This window comes from Phlebotomus papatasi, chromosome 3 (assembly GCF_024763615.1).
Source record: "Phlebotomus papatasi isolate M1 chromosome 3, Ppap_2.1, whole genome shotgun sequence".
Lineage (NCBI taxonomy): Eukaryota > Metazoa > Arthropoda > Insecta > Diptera > Psychodidae > Phlebotomus > Phlebotomus papatasi.
The window spans coordinates 62275430-62296698 of record NC_077224.1 but is presented as its reverse complement, the minus strand read 5'-3'; the positions used below and the strand labels follow the sequence as shown (position 1 = coordinate 62296698).

The 21269-nt window shown below is 33.5% G+C and overlaps 1 protein-coding gene across 3 annotated transcripts in view; it reads right to left on the bottom strand.

Annotated features, from left to right (window-relative positions):
- Positions 1 to 430: 430 nt before the first annotated feature.
- The window catches only part of LOC129807127 (uncharacterized), a 62033-nt gene continuing 41194 nt past the window's right edge, over positions 431 to 21269 (bottom strand). For all 3 annotated transcript variants that reach the window (XM_055856172.1, XM_055856174.1, XM_055856173.1), the window contains exons 2-6: positions 17428 to 17924; positions 17270 to 17325; positions 14746 to 14861; positions 6579 to 6720; positions 431 to 700 (exon numbers count right to left, since the gene is read on the bottom strand). In XM_055856172.1, the coding sequence (XP_055712147.1) occupies positions 533 to 700; positions 6579 to 6720; positions 14746 to 14861; positions 17270 to 17325; positions 17428 to 17542 (597 nt within the window). In that variant the 5' untranslated portion in view covers positions 17543 to 17924 and the 3' untranslated portion in view covers positions 431 to 532. The remainder of the gene's footprint in view (positions 701 to 6578; positions 6721 to 14745; positions 14862 to 17269; positions 17326 to 17427; positions 17925 to 21269) is intronic.

Here is a 21269-nt window from a genome sequence, read left to right as displayed (position 1 = left end):
TCAAAGTCCCATCAAACTGCAAAAATTGCAGAAAAACCGAAAATCCTCATCCACAATCTCTCAAGAATCATTAAATTCAACATTTGGCGAAATATTTTTTTGGGGGGAATTGTTTGTGTTCTGCAAAAAAAGGGATAGACAAAAAGTTCAATATGTCTGTCGAAAAGTGGAATAGTTAATTAATTTGTATATACAAAAGTTGATAGAGTACTTTAGCCCATTCTGTATACAGAATCTCCATAAGAACAATATTGCTGATGTTTAATCCAAAACTAATCACAAAACTTTAAATTAACAATTTATCCCTACACAGCAGAAAATTTATATAGCTCATAATATGATTAAATTGCTTTAACGGTGAGAGATGAAATTTTCAGCATATACACTCCCAGACATTATTCATTTATCAAATGGAAATGAAAAACTTAAGTATGGCTGATGTATATATTGTCAACTCTGGCACACATTGTGATGATTTAGTGAGGTTTTAAATTTTAAAAGTTTAAAAAGTAGAGGGAATTACTGTTCTAAATCACACTTTTCTCGTTGAATTCAAATTATGGGCACTGTAGAGGTTGTTTATTCGCTGCAAATGCTCTCGGAGAGGTTTAAGGAAGGCCTCGAGGTACTTCATATTCTCAGCAAGTTGCTCTCCACACCCAAATAATTGGCTTCGTGTTGGAATCCATCGATAAATTACCTTAAATAGTTTGTGGAAATATGAAAACTTGTACACTCAGAAAGATTAAATTTACTTTTTGAATATTTTTTAAGGCATTTAAGAAATATATATCATTTCGGGATTATATGCACTTAGAACACTAAAATAAAAGATCTAACAATTTGTTTTTCAACTTTAGTTCTTTATAAAGGTTCATTTGTTATAGTATATTTTTATCTAAGTTCTTAAAAAAAATTCACTTGATTTTCATAGAAAAATGAATAAAAATGTATGAAAGATATAAATAGTATAGAAAGAATACTATTTGAAATTTGTGAAACTTAAGATTTTAGAATAGCTTCAAATAATCACTTTGACGCTGTTGTTGAATAATTTTTTTACATTTTTATCCTCTTATGTCGTCTACACATTAGTAGAAATTTTTTTTTAAAAAATGAGTTTTTCAAAAAAAAAATCTGACGTTTCTATAGGATAGGGAAAATTTTCTTTAAAAAGGCATTTTTTTTAAAAAAAAAATCTACTAGTGTGTAGACGCCATTAGAGAAATTGTGCCAAATTTCGCACAGCTCGCAATATCGGACAGTTCTTGAATTTCTAAAAATCAAATAAATTTTTACATCTTCCACTTTCCGTAGTCAAGGAACAATAAAAAGAGCAAAAAGAGTTAAACGAACGGCTGTGAAAAAGACATTGGAAAAGTTCCAAAAACGCAAGAAACAATATGAAACTTGGTGTCCGATATTGCACACCAATCAATATATCTATAAACTGCAATAGGGAAAATAGATAACTATAAACTACTAAAAGGAAATAATGAAAACTTTCAAATTGTATTGCGGTGAGACTCTTATAAGGATGAGGGAACTTTCTAACCGATTATGTGAAAGAATAGATTACTGGATGAGCTGTCAGGGTTGCAGACAGGCGGGATTCGATGATTGGAGGCCCCTCACAGATATGGAGCGACTTTCTGCTCAATTTGAGCAGAACAGATTTGCGAATTGTCGTGGGTGCCTTCACCGGTCACCTTCTAAGATTTCACCTGTTCAGGATGGGGTTAGCCCCCACCGAGAAAAATTTGGATGGTATTTTCTACAAATCGTGTCTTTAAATTCTAATGCCTCAAAAGATAGTAGAAAATACCATCCTCCATAGATACTTTCCTTTAGAATCTACCATCTTGACATTTTAAAATTTACTATCCTATGGATAGTAAATTTTAACAGCCGGATGGTAAAATCTACTATCCTCCTTTAGAGTTTACATTGACCTCTCTTAGATTCTAATATCCGGGAAGTAAATTTTACTGGCCGCATATTTGATATTAAAATTTAACTGGAAGACAGTAAATTTTAACGGAGGATAGTAATTTGGATTGAAATTACTATCCAAGCCAGTAAAATTTGCCATCCTACTGTTAGAATGTCATTTTGGAATATCGTGGGTGCCGATGCAACGGTTCCCGATATGCTTTGAATACATTATAGCAATTCGTGGCGCAGCTGGAAGATGCTGGACTGTCATCGCAAAGGTCGCGTGTTCAAATCTCGGCTGAGTCGTCAATGTTGGAAAAAGATTTTCACGCATCAAAATGGCTTGAAATACAGAGAATGTCATCCAGGAAGGGCCCCAAGCCCTCAAACAATGGCCAAAAATCAATGAAAATAAGGAAAAATAAATTTTTCCGACATTTTTCATTCTAATATCCGGCTAGTAAAATTTACTATCCTGCCAGTAAAATTTACCATCCGGATAGTAAAATCTAATATCCGGGGATATTAGAATTTACCATCCGGCTATTACAATTTACTATCCATGCAATAAATTCTACAATTTTTGACAGTCCAATTTAATATCGCGTTTGCTGGGTGACTTTTTTACTATCCGGCCATTAGAATTTTGTATGGAGGATGGTAAATTTTACCATCCACATTTTTCTCGGTGCCATCAGCATCTTGTAGAGGCTGTGGGGCTATCCTGGAGACGGTTGAGAACTTCTTACGGGAATGCCCTTCTTCTTACGGGAATTCATTGAATGTGTATAGAGAAATTCTTGCACCGTACAGGCGGGCGCAGGATCTTACACCCAAAACGATTCTGAATTATATTCATACATGCATATAGAGAAGATGCACGGGAGATACAAACGGCTCAATAAGCCTAGGTATCATTATCTCGATTTACCATAATCTGATCTATTCTAAGAGTATGACACCTCAAAAACAGAAAATTTTGTCTATGTCGATCTGTCCAAAATTTAGAACAGTTCCCCTTAGATCGACGATACAATTCGAAAAGTTTTTAGTGCATTTAGACTTTTTGCAGTTCATTACCGGAGGCAGCCATAATCCCGAAAGCCAAAATCCCGGAAGCCAAAATCCCGAGCGCCAAAATCCCGAAAAGGCTAAAATCCCGAAAGCCAAAATCCCGAATGATCAAAATCCTAAAGAGATGAATATATATGGAGGATAATGCGTAGAATAATTTCCCAAGACACAGAAAATTTCTCTTTGCCTCCAGCAAGCGCGGGCGGAATCGTGGGAGTAGCTATGTTACTTTTAAAAAAATCGGGATTTGGTCTATCAGGATTTTGGCTGGGACTCGTTCATTACATCTTCTTGTTCTAAATATTCTGCAGTATAAGAATTTGAAAATTGAATGCTACTATTGGATCATCCAAAATTTAGTCAAGACATTTTTTTTTAAATTAAAATAGATTAGTTGACTTGTATTTTTATTTTTGAGTACCGTACTCTAATTAAAAGACCCAGATTTTAAGAAAGAAAGATAGAAATCCGAACGATTCGTTCTAGATGATTAATCCTTTTCCAGTTAAATTAAATTTACTTAAGACGACACAATCATGTTTATGTGTTGATTTGTCTCCGTCCAATAACACCTAAATTATATTGGGTTTATAAATCTTAAGTAGAATTAATGACCTAATTAATACTATGGTAGAGGTTTTACAACTCTACAGATACTTGATATCGCAGAAATCTGGGGGCCCAATTGAAAGAGATTTCTCAAGCTCTTTGTTATCATTGTTATAGATTAGATTCTAACACATACAGAAGGTAAAGGAGAAAAACGAAATTAAATTTCATATTTTAATTCATATTTATATAAATGTTTTAAAAATAAATAAATTTAAAAATATAAATATATAGGTATATAATATTTAGATATAGATATAAATATAAATAAAAATTTATATAAATTCATATTCATAATAACGAAATTTAATTTCGTATTTCATTCAAATCGGATGAATTATTTAAGATGAATTTATAAGGCATCAAAGAATAAATTTAGTTTATTAAACTCTAATAATTAAAAATGTTTATATTCTGTACGTCTCTTACTACATAGCAAATAAACGTTCAGAATTTGCCCCCTGATTTGGCGAAAAAAAGAAAATATTTTTATACAGTTCACAGCCTAAACCATGGTATCACACTAGATAATTTCACATTAAAATTGTAATGCGATTCACATTAATTATTGCTGATATGTGTCCTAATGTGCAATTTTCATCAGGAGCTTTTAGAAATCGATTCATTTAGTAATAAAAAGTGGACTCGAGTCACAAAAATTGGTTTAAATAGATTAAAATAGCATAAATACGATTGATAATTAATGAGCAAATTAATGAGAATTCAGCAAATTTATGAGTAAAATTTGCTCATAAAATTTTCATCAGGTACTACTTTATTCCAGTCATTCGGGTAGTTTCTGCGCCACAATTTTCTCGCCAATTTATTCGTGATTAAATTGTGCTAAAAAGTAGTGCTAATACCTACTATTTATCGCGCACGAGATGGAGAAAGGACAAAAGACCTTGAAAAAGATCGGTGCAGAGGATAAGTAAGAAAAAAGCTAAACAAAAATGTGTTCGATCTACGTTTTATATTCCTTCATAAACTTCTAGGATTTCGTGGTCAAATGAGATGGTGGCCGAATTAATTGAGGCTATGCATCAGGAAACCGTCATTCGGGACTACAACTGCCGGGAATACAAAAATAGAGGCAGCCGATCTGATGGTTTTCAGGCCGTTTGCGACAAATTGAGTCACCAATCGCCGGAACTCACAACTCAGTCCGGATTTGGGTGATATTGGTTCCCTCAGTTTCGTAGTCTTCTTTTGAAAATAAAGCCCTACGATTTGAAGCAGCTCTTTAAATTCCTCCGAAGTCAGCCGGAGAAAATTATGATGCCCAAAAAAATCGCCCCATAAAATTTCAACGACACCATGTGAAGGTCCCCTTAGGAGCCAATCTCTCGCCCACAACCTCCTTCTTCTCGCTTAGCGGGTCCTTTTGCACGACATAAAAGTAGTGTACAGGAGGAAAACTTCCTCTTCTTCACTAAAATCCCTAAAATCGCACATTTTCGCTCAAACGACTGAAATGCTTCAAAAACAAAAACATTCCTGACAACCCGTGTGCATTTTCATTGCAATTCTTACGCAAATTCTCAATTACCGTATTACCTTATCTCACACTCGGTGGCACTAGGTGAAAGTAATATAAAAAACTGGAGAAATTAAACGAAAATGCGATAAACGGTGAGAAAAAAAACTGTACGAAAAACTGTAGAAAAAAATCCTACAGTTTTTTTTCTCACTGTTTATCGCATTTTCGTTTTATTTATTCACTTTTCTTATACTACTTTCACCTATTGTCACCGAGTATGAGATATGGTAACACGGTAATTGAAAATTTGCATAGTAATTGCAATAAAAATGCGTAAATTAACGAAATACGGTGAGTATTTTACTGTCAATGTGATTCTGCCCTAATGTAAAATTTTCTAGTATGATAACTCCGAATGCAATGAAAGCTTAATTTTTCTTATGGACACCGTAGACGTACTATCAAATTTTATCTTGCAGGTTCATTAAAAAAAATATTTCTACCAAAACAATTCTAAAAGATTTCTATTCATTTCAGCTGGTATAAATCGAAATTAAACAATCTTTTTTATCATTTTTTTGTTTATTTTTGTTAATAAAAATAGATCCTTTAAGCTTTATTTTTTCAACTCATTTTGTCGTTCCGTTTTCATGATTGATGATAAAAATTTGTGACACTGTGTTTCAATTAATTTAGTTTTACTTTTATTAGAACTTGTTGTAAAACCAAGGATTTAATAAGACTATTTTTAGGTTTCTTTTCAGAAATTAATTTTGGGTCGAAAAACATATCGTAATCTAAAAACTTTTAATGAAAACATTTGGGAAATATCTTTTAAAATATTTTTTAGTGCTTTTTAAGAAGTTTGCAGCTTTATCTTGACTTTAAGACATTTGTTAATTTTTAAAAACCAAATATAGGAATCAACTTTGAGAGACCAATCAAGGGTGTCTATTAATTGAGTGTCCTAAGTGCATATTTAGGGTCGAAGGAACGTCTGTTCGACAGGGAACCCCTATTGACACTTTTGTCAAAATGTTGAAAATTATTTAATGTATCTAGTAAAATATAAGTAATATAACGTTTTTTCTGTAATATACCTTTTATTATAAACAAAGATGTTCAAATTTCATATCCCAAATAGCACAGAGTAGGGTGTCAATAGGTGCTGACACGAGTTCTTAAAGTGTCAATAGACGTTCGCTTCACCCTATGTGCTTTATCAACCAAATATTATATTGAAAGATATAGAGAATGGTTGAGAATTTTAAATGTAAGCATATTTGTAAAAAATATTATAAATACTGCTATAGATATGTAAACAGTAAAATGTACAACACAAATCCAGTGAAGTGTAAAGCATTGGGTATAGAGGACAAATATGGGAGTCCTGGAGTGTGATAAAAAATGGTGGTATAGTGTACAATAAATTATGAAATACAATTTATCATTTTTTGGTTTACGATTATTCTATACGTACGGAAAATGCTTCTTGGACAATCCACCCATGAAATGGTTGCAGTGTACATTTGTATGCATCTCGGATGTGTTGTCTTAAATCTTCTTGACTGGAAGCATCGTTGAGAACGTTGGTGAAAAATGCCTCAATCATTTCCAATGCTCTGCAAATACAAAGTTGAGGAGTTTTCGTTTGGTATAACCCAGGGAAGCATTTGAATACACAAAGTCTCGTATTTATAGGGGGACGATAGTATAAGATGATTCTCTATACCTAAAATCAATCTTATCGCTTTCCAGTTGCGGCTTCCATCTCCAACTCACCCTCCCACGCCTCTCCATCCCATTCCTCACCCCTCCCTTTAAAAAAGATACTAAACATCGGAAGAAATGTTCCGCTACTTTTCCTCCTTTCGTCCTTATCACGCGATTTTTTGGGGAATTGACGACGACAATATTTCAGGCACTTCCTCTCTCAAAAACGACGACACATACTTTTATCTATTCCACCGTGAAAATGCTGAAAACTTTGTTCATCCCCTAATGGGATTTCATGCTTACTTTCCTTTCCATTCCACCCATCTAGGAGAAATCCATCTCGTCTTCTCACCATTCACTCTCCAACTACCTCCATGGTTCCTTCTTTCGCGAATTAAAGAGTGCACACAAGAGTTCATCGAAAACATTGGCTCAAGTGCCTCCACATAAAATGCGCGGCATTCGAGAAAGAAAAGCTATAAACGCCACCTGTTTTTCACCATTCCATCACTCTAAACCCCCTATATACCTCCTGCTACTCCTTCTTCCATAAAAGCCACCCTTCTTGGTAGTAGATCCACCTCCCTAATTCCCTAATTATTTTTACACACTTTTCACCCTCAGCAATGGCAAAATAAAACTTCCCAAGCATCGGATTACCTTATGAGATAATCAAGAGACAGGAACATGACACAAAATGCGCAAAGTATCTCTTCGGGGTTAACAGACATAGAGAAAGTGATGGTGTGATCAGGAATCAAATTTAAGAGGTATTATTTGGGTTAAAAATCCCACAAACGATTCTTTTTACAGCACAGATTCTCAAATGCGAAGCAACTCAAGCTTTTAATGATCTTTTCTTGGCAAAAGCTTCTGGGGAATATTTGTTTTGAAGTATTAAGCACCATAGGGGATAGCTCTAAAATTGTTGTTCCACTGTATTGACACGAAAATTTGTGGGACGACATTTTTTCACCATAAAATTGTGTTTACGATAACTTCAGTTAATGTTTGCGTGAATGAAAAATAAAGACTTAATTTATTAAATATAGTGAGAGAACACTCTACTAACATCCCTTGCCACCCTGTTGTAATGGCATACAGTATGAGATATAGAGGCAAAACTGTGAGGTATAGCAACTTATGAGGGCTTTGTTTATACCTTTAGGTTTAGGACTTAACTTCTATAATTCTCAATGGGTTACATTTTGCAAAAACAATCTAACTTAGGGCAAGTGTACCAAATTTCGGCCAGCTTGCAATTCCGGCCATTTTTTTGTTCCTCAAATTTCCATGAATTTTTATTTTTCGCATACACTAGAAATTACACAATGCAAAGAAATAACAAAAAATGTCGCTTCGACAAACAAGATGATGTAATAAAGACATTGGAAGAATTCCGGAAGGGTCAGTAACTATGAGAATGTAGGTGGCCGAAATAGGCCACCAAAGCTATGTCTACATTCTTATTTATTTTAAAATGTATTAAGAATGATTTTAGAGAATATAAAAACGATAAACTGTCTACAAGTTTCCAAGCAATACTCCTTAAAAAGAAGTAATAAAAAATCAATTTGTATTAAAAATATTACATTTCAAACTTGAGACCTTGGCGCTTGCATGCAACTATGCCGAAATTTCGCACACTTACCGTACTAGAGATGCGGATGACTTTAGTCTCCGTGGGCGGCCTTGCCTCCTACTGAACATAAGCTTTTATTTATTTCTAGCACCGTCTGGTCTTCACCGTAGCATCTGGTCTTCACCGATCCGATTTACCGTGTCCAATCGGTGAAAACCATCCTTAAGTGCCTAGAATTAAAGAAAAGCTTACCGTAGATGAGGGTGACTTTTGCCCTCCACTGTTCGTAAGCTTTTCTTTAATTCTAACGTTTAAGAACGGTTCTCACAGATCAGCCAAGGTGCATTGCATCGGTAAAGGCCCTTCTTAAGTGCTAGAATTAAAAAAAAAAGCTTACGAATAGGAGGGAGTCAAAGTCACTAGCATCTACGGTACTAACAACAGCCGGACAAATAGTCATTACAGGAGCCCAAACTTAGCTGAGTCTACTGTACGATTAGTCATTAATATGCAATTAGGCTCTAAGATTTTGGGAATCATTGTAATTGCTTTTTATTTAGAAATTTCAAACTTTTTGGAACTGAGCTAAACTTCTGGTCTGAAGATCGCTTTAGGGTTGCATTATCTGTATTCGTAAATAATTCAGCATTATACGGGCTTCTGACTTAAGACTTAGTCATATGGCTTAACTGCTCCAATTTCTTATCAATCACGATTTTTTGGAAAAATTTAACTTAGGATTGGGTTATTAAAGATAAGTTGCCTATAAGGTTATCAAAAAGCTATAAAATTGCTCGCTATTTAGGTTTTTGGGGCCTTCGGGAAGTAAAGCGGTCTGAAGACCGCTTTAGGATCATTAAGGCAAAACCAGCTGACAAGGATTTCGGGTTTCGAGAAGCAATTTTTGGTTTTGTCGGGTTTCATAGAATAATTTTTGAATTTTTATCGAGTTTCCCGAAGCATTTTCTAAATTTCTCGGGTTTCGCGAAGTAATCCTATCTACAATTGCGACTTAAGCCTAAAGACGGCTTAATATAATTATAATCAAAATACTGATTTGACTAAGTATCTATCAGTTTCCCACTAATTGAGCCATTCCTCGGCTTAAGCCGAGAGATAAATTAGTCAAAAATTGACGCAAATGTAATCTTATCGATATTTACATTATAATTACATTAATCCGTCTCTCGACTTAAGTCGTAGGTGTGTCTAAGGCATTAGGTTTCTCCGATTTTTAGGATTCTTGAGCTTTACCCAGTAATTTTTAAGATTTTTCAAAGCAGTTTTTCGGGTTTCGAAAAGGAATTTTTTTAATTTTCGTGAAGCAATTTTTAGGATTCTCGGGTTTTTAAAACAATTTATAGGTTTCTTGGGCTTTATAAAGAATAATTTTTAAATTTATCAGAACAATTTTGAAATTTCTCGAAACCATTTTTGAGTTTATCAGTTTTTGCGAAACAATCTTTAAATTTTTCAAAGCAATTTTAAAGTTTTCAACGAACTTCTGTTTGTCTTTTCATCTGTCCATTTGGGCATTCCCTAAGCTAAACAGTTTGAGATAGTAAATCAGCTTCATTATGGAACCCCAGTATCACATTTTTTTTTTAATTTTTGCAGGTTCTTACCCCGAGTTGGATTATTTTTGTTAAAATAATTTTGAGGGAGGAAAGAACAGCAGATTCGCGTTCAGTGGATTTAAATTATTCTAAAAACATTCACAAATGCATAAATTTTGAGCGATAAAATCAGTTAATTAAAACTGATATCTCTTGAAAGAAAAAAATACTTTTTTTTTCAAAAAAAAATGCAAAACTTTAATAATATTTTTATATTTTACATATTCCTTGTTCGAATCCATACGCACTGGACGTTTTAGAAAATATACTGAAAAAACGAGAAATTTACTTTCTGCCGGCACTTTTTAACATTTTTATCGATTTAAAAAAAATATATATTAGATGAGATCATATATTCTGTCACTAGAAGAGGTTGAAAGTTTGGAGTGGTATATCTCAGCTCCTGATGAACATAATTGGATGAGTGGACTATTGTTGGAAAGCTTGGTTCATTAGCTTTTAGAATCTGGTATACTTAATCTGCTATGGATAAACCATGGTCATCCAGAACCATTTATGTCGAGGAAGACACATTTTGCAACGTCTTTTTTGGCCATCTACTTCTGGGACCAGGAGTGACCCACTTTTCTCGCACATGGACTGTTCGTTAGAGGAACTCAAATGGTACAATTTGTTGAAGAAACTTTTTTTTTGGACATCTTACTTTTTTTTATTCATCGACTTTTGCAAGAATTTTGAAGTGTTAAACGCAAGGAAAAAATTACAGAAATCCTAAAAAAGTGGTTTCTGGAGGGGAAGGATAGACGTGGGGATGAAATTGATGTGATATTTGGATTCCTTGGATCAACTTATGGGGGAGTACTTAGAACATTCTAAGTCGATATCTTCACTAGTTTGTCCAGAAAATGAGATAGAAGGATTTCTGTTATTTTTTTCTATGCGTGTAAAATGTTAAAATTCTTGCAAAAGTCGATGAGTAAAAAAAAGTAAGATGTCCAAAAAAAAAGTTTCTTCAACAAATTGTACCATTTGAGTTCCTCTAACGAACAGTCCATGTGCGAGAAAAGTGGGTCACTCCTGGTCCCAGAAGTAGATGGCCAAAAAAGACGTTGCAAAATGTGTCTTCCTCGACATAAATGGTTCTGGATGACCATGGTTTATCCATAGCAGATTAAGTATACCAGATTCTAAAAGCTAATGAACCAAGCTTTCCAACAATAGTCCACTCATCCAATTATGTTCATCAGGAGCTGAGATATACCACTCCAAACTTTCAACCTCTTCTAGTGACAGAATATATGATCTCATCCAATATATATAAATATTTTCAATATAAAAATATGCCCTTTATGTGAATGAAATCGTGAGACATCTCTTGCGATTTGAAAACACAAAGCTTGCAAATTCGCGAATAACACTTAATCGGGGATTTGTGATAAATCCTCTACAAATTTGAGGAAAATTCCCAAAATTGAAATCCAAAATTAAGTTGTCTTTCATGCGGAAATAGAAATATCAATTTGTCAAAGGAGAACACCAAAGCGACATAAACTATGTTTACGGCAAATTTTCCTATAATTCGTCCTGTCATAAAATGATAAATTGTCTACAAATAATAGGTAATTTTTGTATAGGTTTTTTTCTACTAACGGGAGAGAGAGAGAGAAAGGCATGAAAATATGACTAAAGTTTGTGCTTCAAATGAACGGTGAATAAACAAAGAAACCCTGAAGATTTTCAGTTTAGACAATCATCTACGTTTTATGTGTTAATCACTAAAACATGTTTTAATGGGCAAATGTTGGGAAGCACAGTTTTGCCAGTCTGACGCCAAGTGATCCCACCAATATTGCAGTTATCTTAGGACATGGAGAGAGGGACTAAAGTGGTTGATGCTGCAGGAGACAAAACCTCGACTGGAAAGTAGCATTCAGGAAGCGTCTTAATCTAAGTTTAATGGAACTGATATTTCTCTGGTGTTGTCTCACTCATAGATTTACTTCGCATAATGGTTTTGTGTGATTCACCATGGATGGCAAGTGGAAGCTTGATAACACACTAACCACATTGTGTAAGTATAAAACCAACTAATACGTCTCTACTACTCTCCCATGGGTTTTTGCACTACCCTCAAAAAAGGCAGGCACTTTATGTGGAGCATTTTCTTTACTACCAATCTCATCTCTATAACTTTCTCTCACTTGTTCTCTTTTCCCAAGGAATAAAAAAAATCATCTCAAAAAATATCTTGAAAATATAAAGAAACTAAAGAATTATGTGATATATATTAAAAGTCTTAATAAGAAGTGCGAAATAAAGCGTGCAATTTTGCAGAATATCTGAAAACATGATTCGATGTTATGCCCTAAACTTTAGCTGTAAGATATAGATAAGGGAAAGTGGAGCACCTTTGAAATTGGGATTTTTTACGTATTTTTAAATAAGCATGAGTCTTATCGTGATATAATTTAGCTGCATAAACAGATTGAGAAGCTAAATTACATTTTGCAATGGCTCAGTTCCACTGAGAAATCCTAATTTCAAAAGTACCCAACTTTCAAAGGTGCCCCACTTCCCCCTATAGAATCGTGTTCACGAGTTCATTCTTCCACATAACTCTCTTCCATTTCGTCATTTTTTATAATCATCAGTTAATCACAAATTTTCACCAGAGCAAAATTTGTTGAAAATGACCTAAATTTGTCGGGGGTTTTAAAACTTTTCAAATGAATATAAACTTGCCCAAATCTGTTGAGAAATACGATCTCTAGAACTGATTTTACCGCTTGACCTTAAAAAATTATTATTAGAGACCTTTTTCGGATTATTCCAATAAATAATTTCTGGAAGAATGATGAATAAAACAAGCAATTGTTAGTGATGCGAAGGACTTATAGGGGTCCCCTTATGACCTCAACTCGTTATCTCTAACTTTTTATTTCTAAGTCTAAGAACAGCCATACTAAGAAACGAATAGATAGCGTTATAATTCATTTTCCTAAACTCAAAATTTTAAAAATCAAAATGTGACTCGTCGAGAATTAGAAAAGTGAGAAGTTTATTGAATTAAAATAAGAAAAAATAATAATAATAATTTCCTACATTTTAATTTTCAAGGGATTCTGCTAATCATAAATGTAGATTATTTGTAACAAGAAACTTTTTGTAACTGAAAATTATTTAGATGCTATACCTCAAAAGCATTTTCGCATCACTTTCCTTTTATCGGTTTACAACCGATTCAAACCTATTGATAAATCACTTAATGAATTAAAATACAAAAAAAATCTTACAATTTAATTTTCAAAGGATTCTGCAAATCTTAAATATAGAACATTTGTGACGAAACTTAGATTAAAAATGATTTAGACGCTATACCTTGAAAGGATTTTCGCATCATTTTTTGTTTATCGGTTAACAACCGAACCGATTTAAACATATTCATAAATCACTTAAAAGATTGCCCAAAATAGCTTTAAAGTAATAAAATTGATTTTTCAGTAAAAATTATTCATCAGTAATTATTTATTTTATCATTACCGTTTACCTGATGAGATCGGTAGTGGTAAGTCGGCGGCAGATGCAATTAAGCACAATTGAGGAGAAATATATAAGTGATCGAATTGAATTGAATTATTTATCATTAATTATCAGTTAATCAGCAAACTACTCCATTTTATGAGTGGTATACACGGTCTATGATCCAGGGTTTCTGCCAATTACCTGATGAGTCCGGTAATAATAAGACGGCGGTATACGCAACCAAGTTACGGATTGGAAATAAAGTATCTATCTATCGATTTATAATCGGTTCATTCCCGGTTCAAAACACATTAGGACCAGTTCCGTCAGTTATCAGAAATTCCGAGACCTTTCCAACGATCCAAATATGAACCACTTCCATTGAAAAATATACTCTACAGAGCCTTTTAAACTGTTAACCTTGAAAAACCGTTATTTAGGAATGATTCAACGGAAGTTGGTTATAAAAGAAATACTATTATGTTAATGACAGAATTAGAGATTTACATTAAGCAATTTGTAGCAGAAAATTCACCTGAAGCATGATTTACCAATGTACTCAGTCAAATAATAATAAAAGAAGATGTTAAGAAGAAAATGTTTCTTGGGTATCCATCGAAACTGCACACCCCAAAGCTTGTATATATGACCTCTGACATACTCTTTCATTTATTCTCCCCATGTCAACTATTCTCGACCTCACCATACTACCCAAATCTTTCCCCAGCATCTATTTCCACCCTCCAAATCGTCCAACATTTTAATAGAAAGCACACTCCCACTTGTCCGCTTTTTGCTCCATTCCAGGCCATCCATTAAGTCTGGTAGAGCTCTTCCTGGGCCATATACCAGGGTGAGCAAATTCATCCTCGATCCAACCTCAAGCTCATGGCTCCCACCGTCTTAGATGATGACGACCACACGACAACAAGAGAAAGTGTGCGGTTTTCCCTCAATGTATGTAAATCTTATCAAATTTATCATTCGCCCAACCCAAAACTTTCATCTGCACCTCCAACAGAGGACCCGCAGATATTCACCCACGTTCCCATATAACCCAAACTCCAACCTGTACCTTCAAAAGACAATTCGGCAGGGCCTTTTGCGGAATATAAAAGCAATTTTTGCCACCCACAGAGTCGGTATCACGGCTTGCCAAAAGCAATATAATTGTCATAATGTGCCAAAATGTAATTGCTGGTGCAAATGTGGGCATTTTGTGGAAGGGAAGAATATTCTTAAAGTTTTACCTTTTGAGCCAGAGTAGAGGCTCCACAATTACACGTTTATCCCTGACATCATCCACTAGTAAATCCTCGAGGAACTGATTTCGGGTCTTGTCTTGCAGATAATGTTTATGGAGTTTCTGCAATAAACACATTTTATTTCTCACGGCAAAGTTGATGTATCGAAAGATAAGATATAGCAGAATGTTTAATTAGTTTTAAGCGTTATGTTTGATTATATTATTTGAGGTAAAGCTTGATGAATCACTGATACAACAACCATCAATGATAATTTACAAGCTAGCATATACTTCAGTCGAGATGGTTTTTACTTAACAAATTATGTTAGATACAGATGTTCTATCACTTTCCTTTTTACGAAAATGGTAAAAATAACTAGAAGCCAAGCTAAGAGCTCTTTGATTATATTCACAAAATTTAAAAATAAATTATATTAATTTATTTTTGTGTAAAAAGTAATGAAAAAATATTAGCTAAAATACTCAAGCAAAAGAAAATTCACTTAAGTGGAGAAAACTTTTAAAATACTTTATTTTTTAACCGCTTGAACATCTCACAAATAATTACATAACGATAACTTAATTTCTTTTCGTACTTAGAATTTTGCAAGCCATTAAAAAAATAATAAATTGTCTTATCCAGTAATGCATTCTTAATCCTTCTACACATTGTGAACGATTTTTATTTAAAAAAAAATGTCGTTTTGAAGGAACTTTGAGATTCCTCAATAGAACATGTGATTTTCTTGAAAAACAAAAACAATATTTGACGAAAACTGCTCCTTCTTTATGCTAAATTTTACGAATTTTATATGAAGATAATGCAAAACTTTCCCAAAAAAAACCACACTTACTCAAAAATTGTACTAAGAAATATAGGCCACGCCCCTATAAAATTTTCTTATTTTACGTTTAGACATGTATCATTTTAAAGACAATTGAAATGAGAACGTTAATTAAAAAATTTGTATGAAAATAATCAATTTCATATTTTTGGTAGTAGCTTCTTAAAGCTCTTGGATACCTCGTTGGTATCACAAAAGACGTCATAGATGTCGCTTGAAACGATACTTCTTGATCTTTTCTTTACGGTCAGTAGAATATTTGAATGAAATATACACGGATATGACCTGGTATTTTTTTCCTCCTTTATTTTCTCCTACGGCGTTTCGGAGGGGTTTTCCTCCTTCTTCAGGTATGGAAAATTTTGGGAAAAAATGTCAAGAGTTATAGTTGACCTAATTGGCAATTTTGACTCTCTCACTGACACTCTCATCTCAATCTTTGTGGGAAGGTTGAGATGAGAGTGCCAGTGAGAGAGTCAAAATTGCCAATTAGGTCAACTATAACTCTTGATATTTTTTCCCAAAATTTTCCATACCTGAAGAAGGAGGAAAACCCCTCCGAAACGTCGTAGGAGAAAATAAAGGAGGAAAAAAATACCAGGTCATATCCGTGTATATTTCATTCCGATACTTTTTGGTTATGAAGACTTTCACAGCTTTCACTGCGAGAATTTCAGAACTAATTAAATTAATTTGAGAAATGAAAGCTGTTTACTCCAAAAGGACCAGTTTTTCATAAAAAAATTTCGAAATTAAAGTTCACTAGAATGATTTTAATCTTAAACTAGGACTTTATCCTGAACAGGGATGCCCTATGCGTGATGGCGCCTACATACTAGAAACAATGTTCGTCATAGTTTTTCTTTTTAAAAAAAAAATTGACGTTTCTGCCTACAGTGATATGGAGAATTTATTTTGAAAAAAGTGTTTAAAAAATGCTCGTAGACGCCTTCAGACAGACTTACGACTTAAGCCGAGGAACTGCTTAAGAAGGAGGAATAAAAAAAATGAATTTCTATTAAAAATATTACATTTCAATCTTGAGACTTTGGCGCTTGCACGCAACTATGCCGAAATTTAGCACACTTACCCCATATCTTAGATTTCTGATAGTAAAAAATTCTAATTCAGAAAACCAGTGGGGCGTGACCTTTTTTACATTGTTTAATATCTTTCAGCCAGTTCATACATTGATATGATCTGGATAATTCACTGGGATCTGTAGAATTCTTTAAATATGTAAAATATAAAAAATAACAATACCAGTAATGCATTAGCGTCTTAAGGAGGCGTGGCTAAAAATCATGCATAGTGGAGCTTATAAAATTATAATATAAAAAAAACCGGTCAAAAACTAAATTCCATGGCCATTTCAAATACTTTAAGAAGCAAAAATGAAATTTTCTGGTTTTTGTTATTATTTGTTTTTTTTTAATGTTCAGAGAAACATGTATTTAAAGATTATCTCTTATGTATAGTCCATAATGAATTCATGCAGAAAAAAATTAAACAATTGCCAAAAGTCATCACTCCAGCCTTATCTTATCTAAGCATGAGACATCTCTGTGGCGCAAGAGCACGCCCTGTTATCACTCTCACAATGGTACGTGATTTTTAGTGATTGTACATTTGTTTTGAATTTTCACCCATGAACTACAATTACGAAGATAGTATACAACAAACCTCAATATTGCCATTCATGTCATACACCACAGGCTTAAACAGTTTTCCAAACGATTCTGTCGAATAAACAATTTAATTAATTAGTTGCAAAATATCCTATAGTGCGGTTTTCAATTTGTGGAAAAGTGGTATTACAAAAAAAATAATCTCTCACTCACCAAATGTGGTTACAACCTCTCTTGATGCATTTAGAAAATGAATTGTATTGATTTTGTCGTTGAGTGGTAGATTTGGATATCCTTTTACGGTGCTCATTGATAATTTTGGCTCCATTTTTCACCCAGATTCCCTGTATATAGCACTGGTTATATGGGTTCAAAGGCACATTAAGTTCAGTCGTCACAGATAAAAAGGCACAAAAGAGGGAAGTTGAGGGGCGGAGGCAACAAGCAGGAGCTGATGATGCCTTTTTCGTGATAAATTATATTCACTTTGTATTGGAAAATGTCTCTCTACTAAAAACTATTAACTTTTAGCCCTTTATGGCATTAAATAAATGATTTCACTTGAGAATTGTTCCATCTAAAGACCAAATTTCGATGTGGATAGCACTGAGTACACTTCTCAACTGACAATACTTTCTGGAGGCCACTTTACAAGGCACTTTATCAGTTAATTTTTAGTGTTTTTGCCCGCTCCTATGTATGCCTTATGTCTACAGATATTGGCACAAACATTGAAAAAGCAATACGTTATCACAAATTATGATTTTGTTGCTCGAACACTACAAAGAAGGAGTGTAACCTAATGTTTTCATCCCCTAGGCATCAGGTTGTTAAATTTTCATATAAAATTTTCTAATATGAACTTTTGGAGACTGCAAAAAATTTGATGTCCGTCCTTTAGTTTATTATCAAGCTTAGGGGAGACTGGGGCAAAAAGTAACAAAACGGATATTTTATTTTTTTACAAACTACTCGAACGCCCCAGAAATTTCTAATTACCGCAGTTTTATAGGAAATTTACCGCTCTACAACTTTGTGAAAGTCATTTTCTTCTATTTTGTAAGGAAATACATTTATCGAGCCGTTTTTTAAAACGTAATTTTGTGACCATTCTCAAAAATTTTGGGGCAAATAGTATCAGGCATGGAATATTATCACATTTTGAATCGCTTTGTTACGGGATTCCGTAAATTAAAAAATATATATCTAGACAACATATTTTCCTAGGAAATTTATTCATCTACGCCTTTGTAAAACACCGTTTTCTCTGCGAGAAAAGTGAGAAAACGAGAAAAGCGCTTTTCAAACTTTTTTTTAAAAAAATGCACAAGACTGCAAATCGTTTGACCAATGCAAAAAACAACCGGCGACACATGGCATTGACGTTTTTCTTGCCGTAAGACAACATAAATTGTTTCGGTTTTTCTTACTTTTTGCTCCATAGCTTTTATTACTTTTTACCCCAAGTTGTCGTTCTTAATAAAAAGATTTCTTGAGGGAAGAATCTTTGTCAAATTCTAAAATAGATAGCGGTTTCGTATTCAAAGAATCCAAATCATTTAGGAAAAAATCATCAGTGCATAAATTTTGAATAATAAGTAGGTAATAACTAATATATTCTTCAAGGAAAATATTTCAAAAATAGGGCTAAAAATTTAAATATTTTTTGTTTTCTAAATTCCTTGATCGAATTCTAAGAAACATACACCACCGAAGAAGGTCTATGGAAGCTATCCATGGAAAAAAAATTAAGCCGCTATCTTATTTATATTGGAAGATATTGAATTTTGAAATTTTCGATTTGTGACTTTTTGCCCCAGTCTCCCCTAGAGACGAAACGGTTAAAAAAAGCGCCTTAGTGTCACAGGAAAGCCCCCACAAGCCGACATTCATATCATTTCTATGATATTCATTTTTCCATAACTCAACTCTATTCCATTCAAACTAAAAATGCAATGGATGTCTAATACGGAGAAACCCATGTCAACTGTCAAAAAACGTTTCACAAATCCTGAGAAACCCAAAAAATGTTTTGTGAACCGAGAAAGCCGCGGAACTTAAAAATCGTTTGCAAAAACCAAAGAAACGACAAATTCTTCTCAGCAAAAATAGGAATGAATCAGCCCTTGATAGGATATCCCGAAAAGAGCTACAAAAATTATTTTCCTTTTTTAAATATTAATTTAATCTAGCATTATGTTACACCAATAAAATCGCTATGTGTTTCTCCAAAAACGTTTTAAATTAGCAATATTAAAATTTTTAAAATCCTTTACATAGCATATTTCTTGACCTTAATCCAATTTATCATATCTTTCAATGGCCGTTAACTTATAATTGGTACCAATCGATCGAAAACTGATAATAAATCTAGAATTGTATTTTCTTTTTAAAACCTCACCTGAGTCACTTATGTGCTCCTTTGAAACGGGTTTGATGCAAATCATCAAACGATTGACATGGTTTCCGAACCGGCAAACATAATAAATTGCCAAAGCGATGAGACTTCACAGAATACGAAACCTTGCTCCTAGAACACCGAACAGCTTTATTCAAACAATTAATGACGAACGAATTTTCATTATCCCAAATTTTCCAAACCCAGATCTATAAAACTTTATAAATTAATTTACAAAACTAATTTAAAATTAACAAAAACGTCATATAAACATTAGGACTAGCATTTTTTCCTCCGTGAGAGAGCACTTTTATTTTCCGCAATTGGCGCTGTCAACTGTTATTGTTCCCAATTTTGAATTGTTTAGTTTTCGGACAAATAAATATGGTCGAACTTAACAAGAAGTTGCGAATATTTTTCTTATATCGCAGCATTTCTATTTGGATATGGTAATATTTCCAGAAATTTTTCAATTCAAATATAATACAACCAATGGGCCATGGTGAATAACATTTTATACTCCGATAGGGGAAAGTGGTCTGCCTTTGAACGAAAAATGATGTTCAAAAGTTGAGATTTTTTTCAGAGTAAACTACAACATGAGTTTTACTTTGCACTACACCAATAAATTCTCTTGTTCATTAAGCTTCTATGCTAACCCCATGCAGGACTCGCAAGTCCTCAGTTTTTCCTGGTGAGGAATTTGAAAATGTGATGTCGATATATTCAAAGGCAGCCTGCATGGTCTGCCTTTGAATGTGGTTGGGCAGCCTTTGAATCTTAATTTTTCACTGATAATATTACGGCTATAACATTAAGTGGCCCATAATTGGTTAGCATGAACCCTAATGCACTCAATAAAACCACCACTGTAGTCAAAAGTCATTATACAACAACATATTTTACATTTTTCTGAAGCTCTGTTTTTCACTTGAAAATTTGTAATAAAACGCCATTGAAGTTGTCAATTGTCAGTTTGAAACATCCTATCCGGAGCAAGATAGCATGTTATAAGTATTTGTATGTCATTCGTCGGACCAAAGTAGGAGTTCTATTCTGCTCCCGGACAGGAAGCTGTCAGACGTTTCAATGTATGTAAAGAGAGGATTCAAAGGCACACATAATTAAGATTCAAAGGCTGCCGCAGAGCAATATTTGTAAACTTTTATCACCCACAAAATTTGTCTCATATGAATCAAAATGTATTTGGAGAAATATCATCCAAGAATAATCTTCTATGACTCACAATAGAAGATTTGTTCGAAAAATTATTTTGATTATGAAAAAACACATGAATTGTGGAACATCAAAATTACAGTTTAGAGCTCAGTTTCGTTTTTTTGCCCTAGCACCTAGAAAATAAGAGCTAGGGTCTGCATTTTTTGAAGACTTGTGAGGATTATGAATAGCTATCTAATAGTTAATAGAAAAGAATTTATGCTTTAAAGAAAACTGAAAAAATTACGATATTCAAAGGCTGCCGCATTCAAAGGCAGACCACTTTCCCCTACTGTTTCTATATTTTTGAAATTTGTGTATTTTAAGAAGAAATTTTATCTATTTGAGAATAAATATTCAGAGAAACTTTCAGATTATAAAAAAAATGGAGTAAGTTGGAACATATAAAAAAAGATTTGAATATTGTTTCAATAAACAA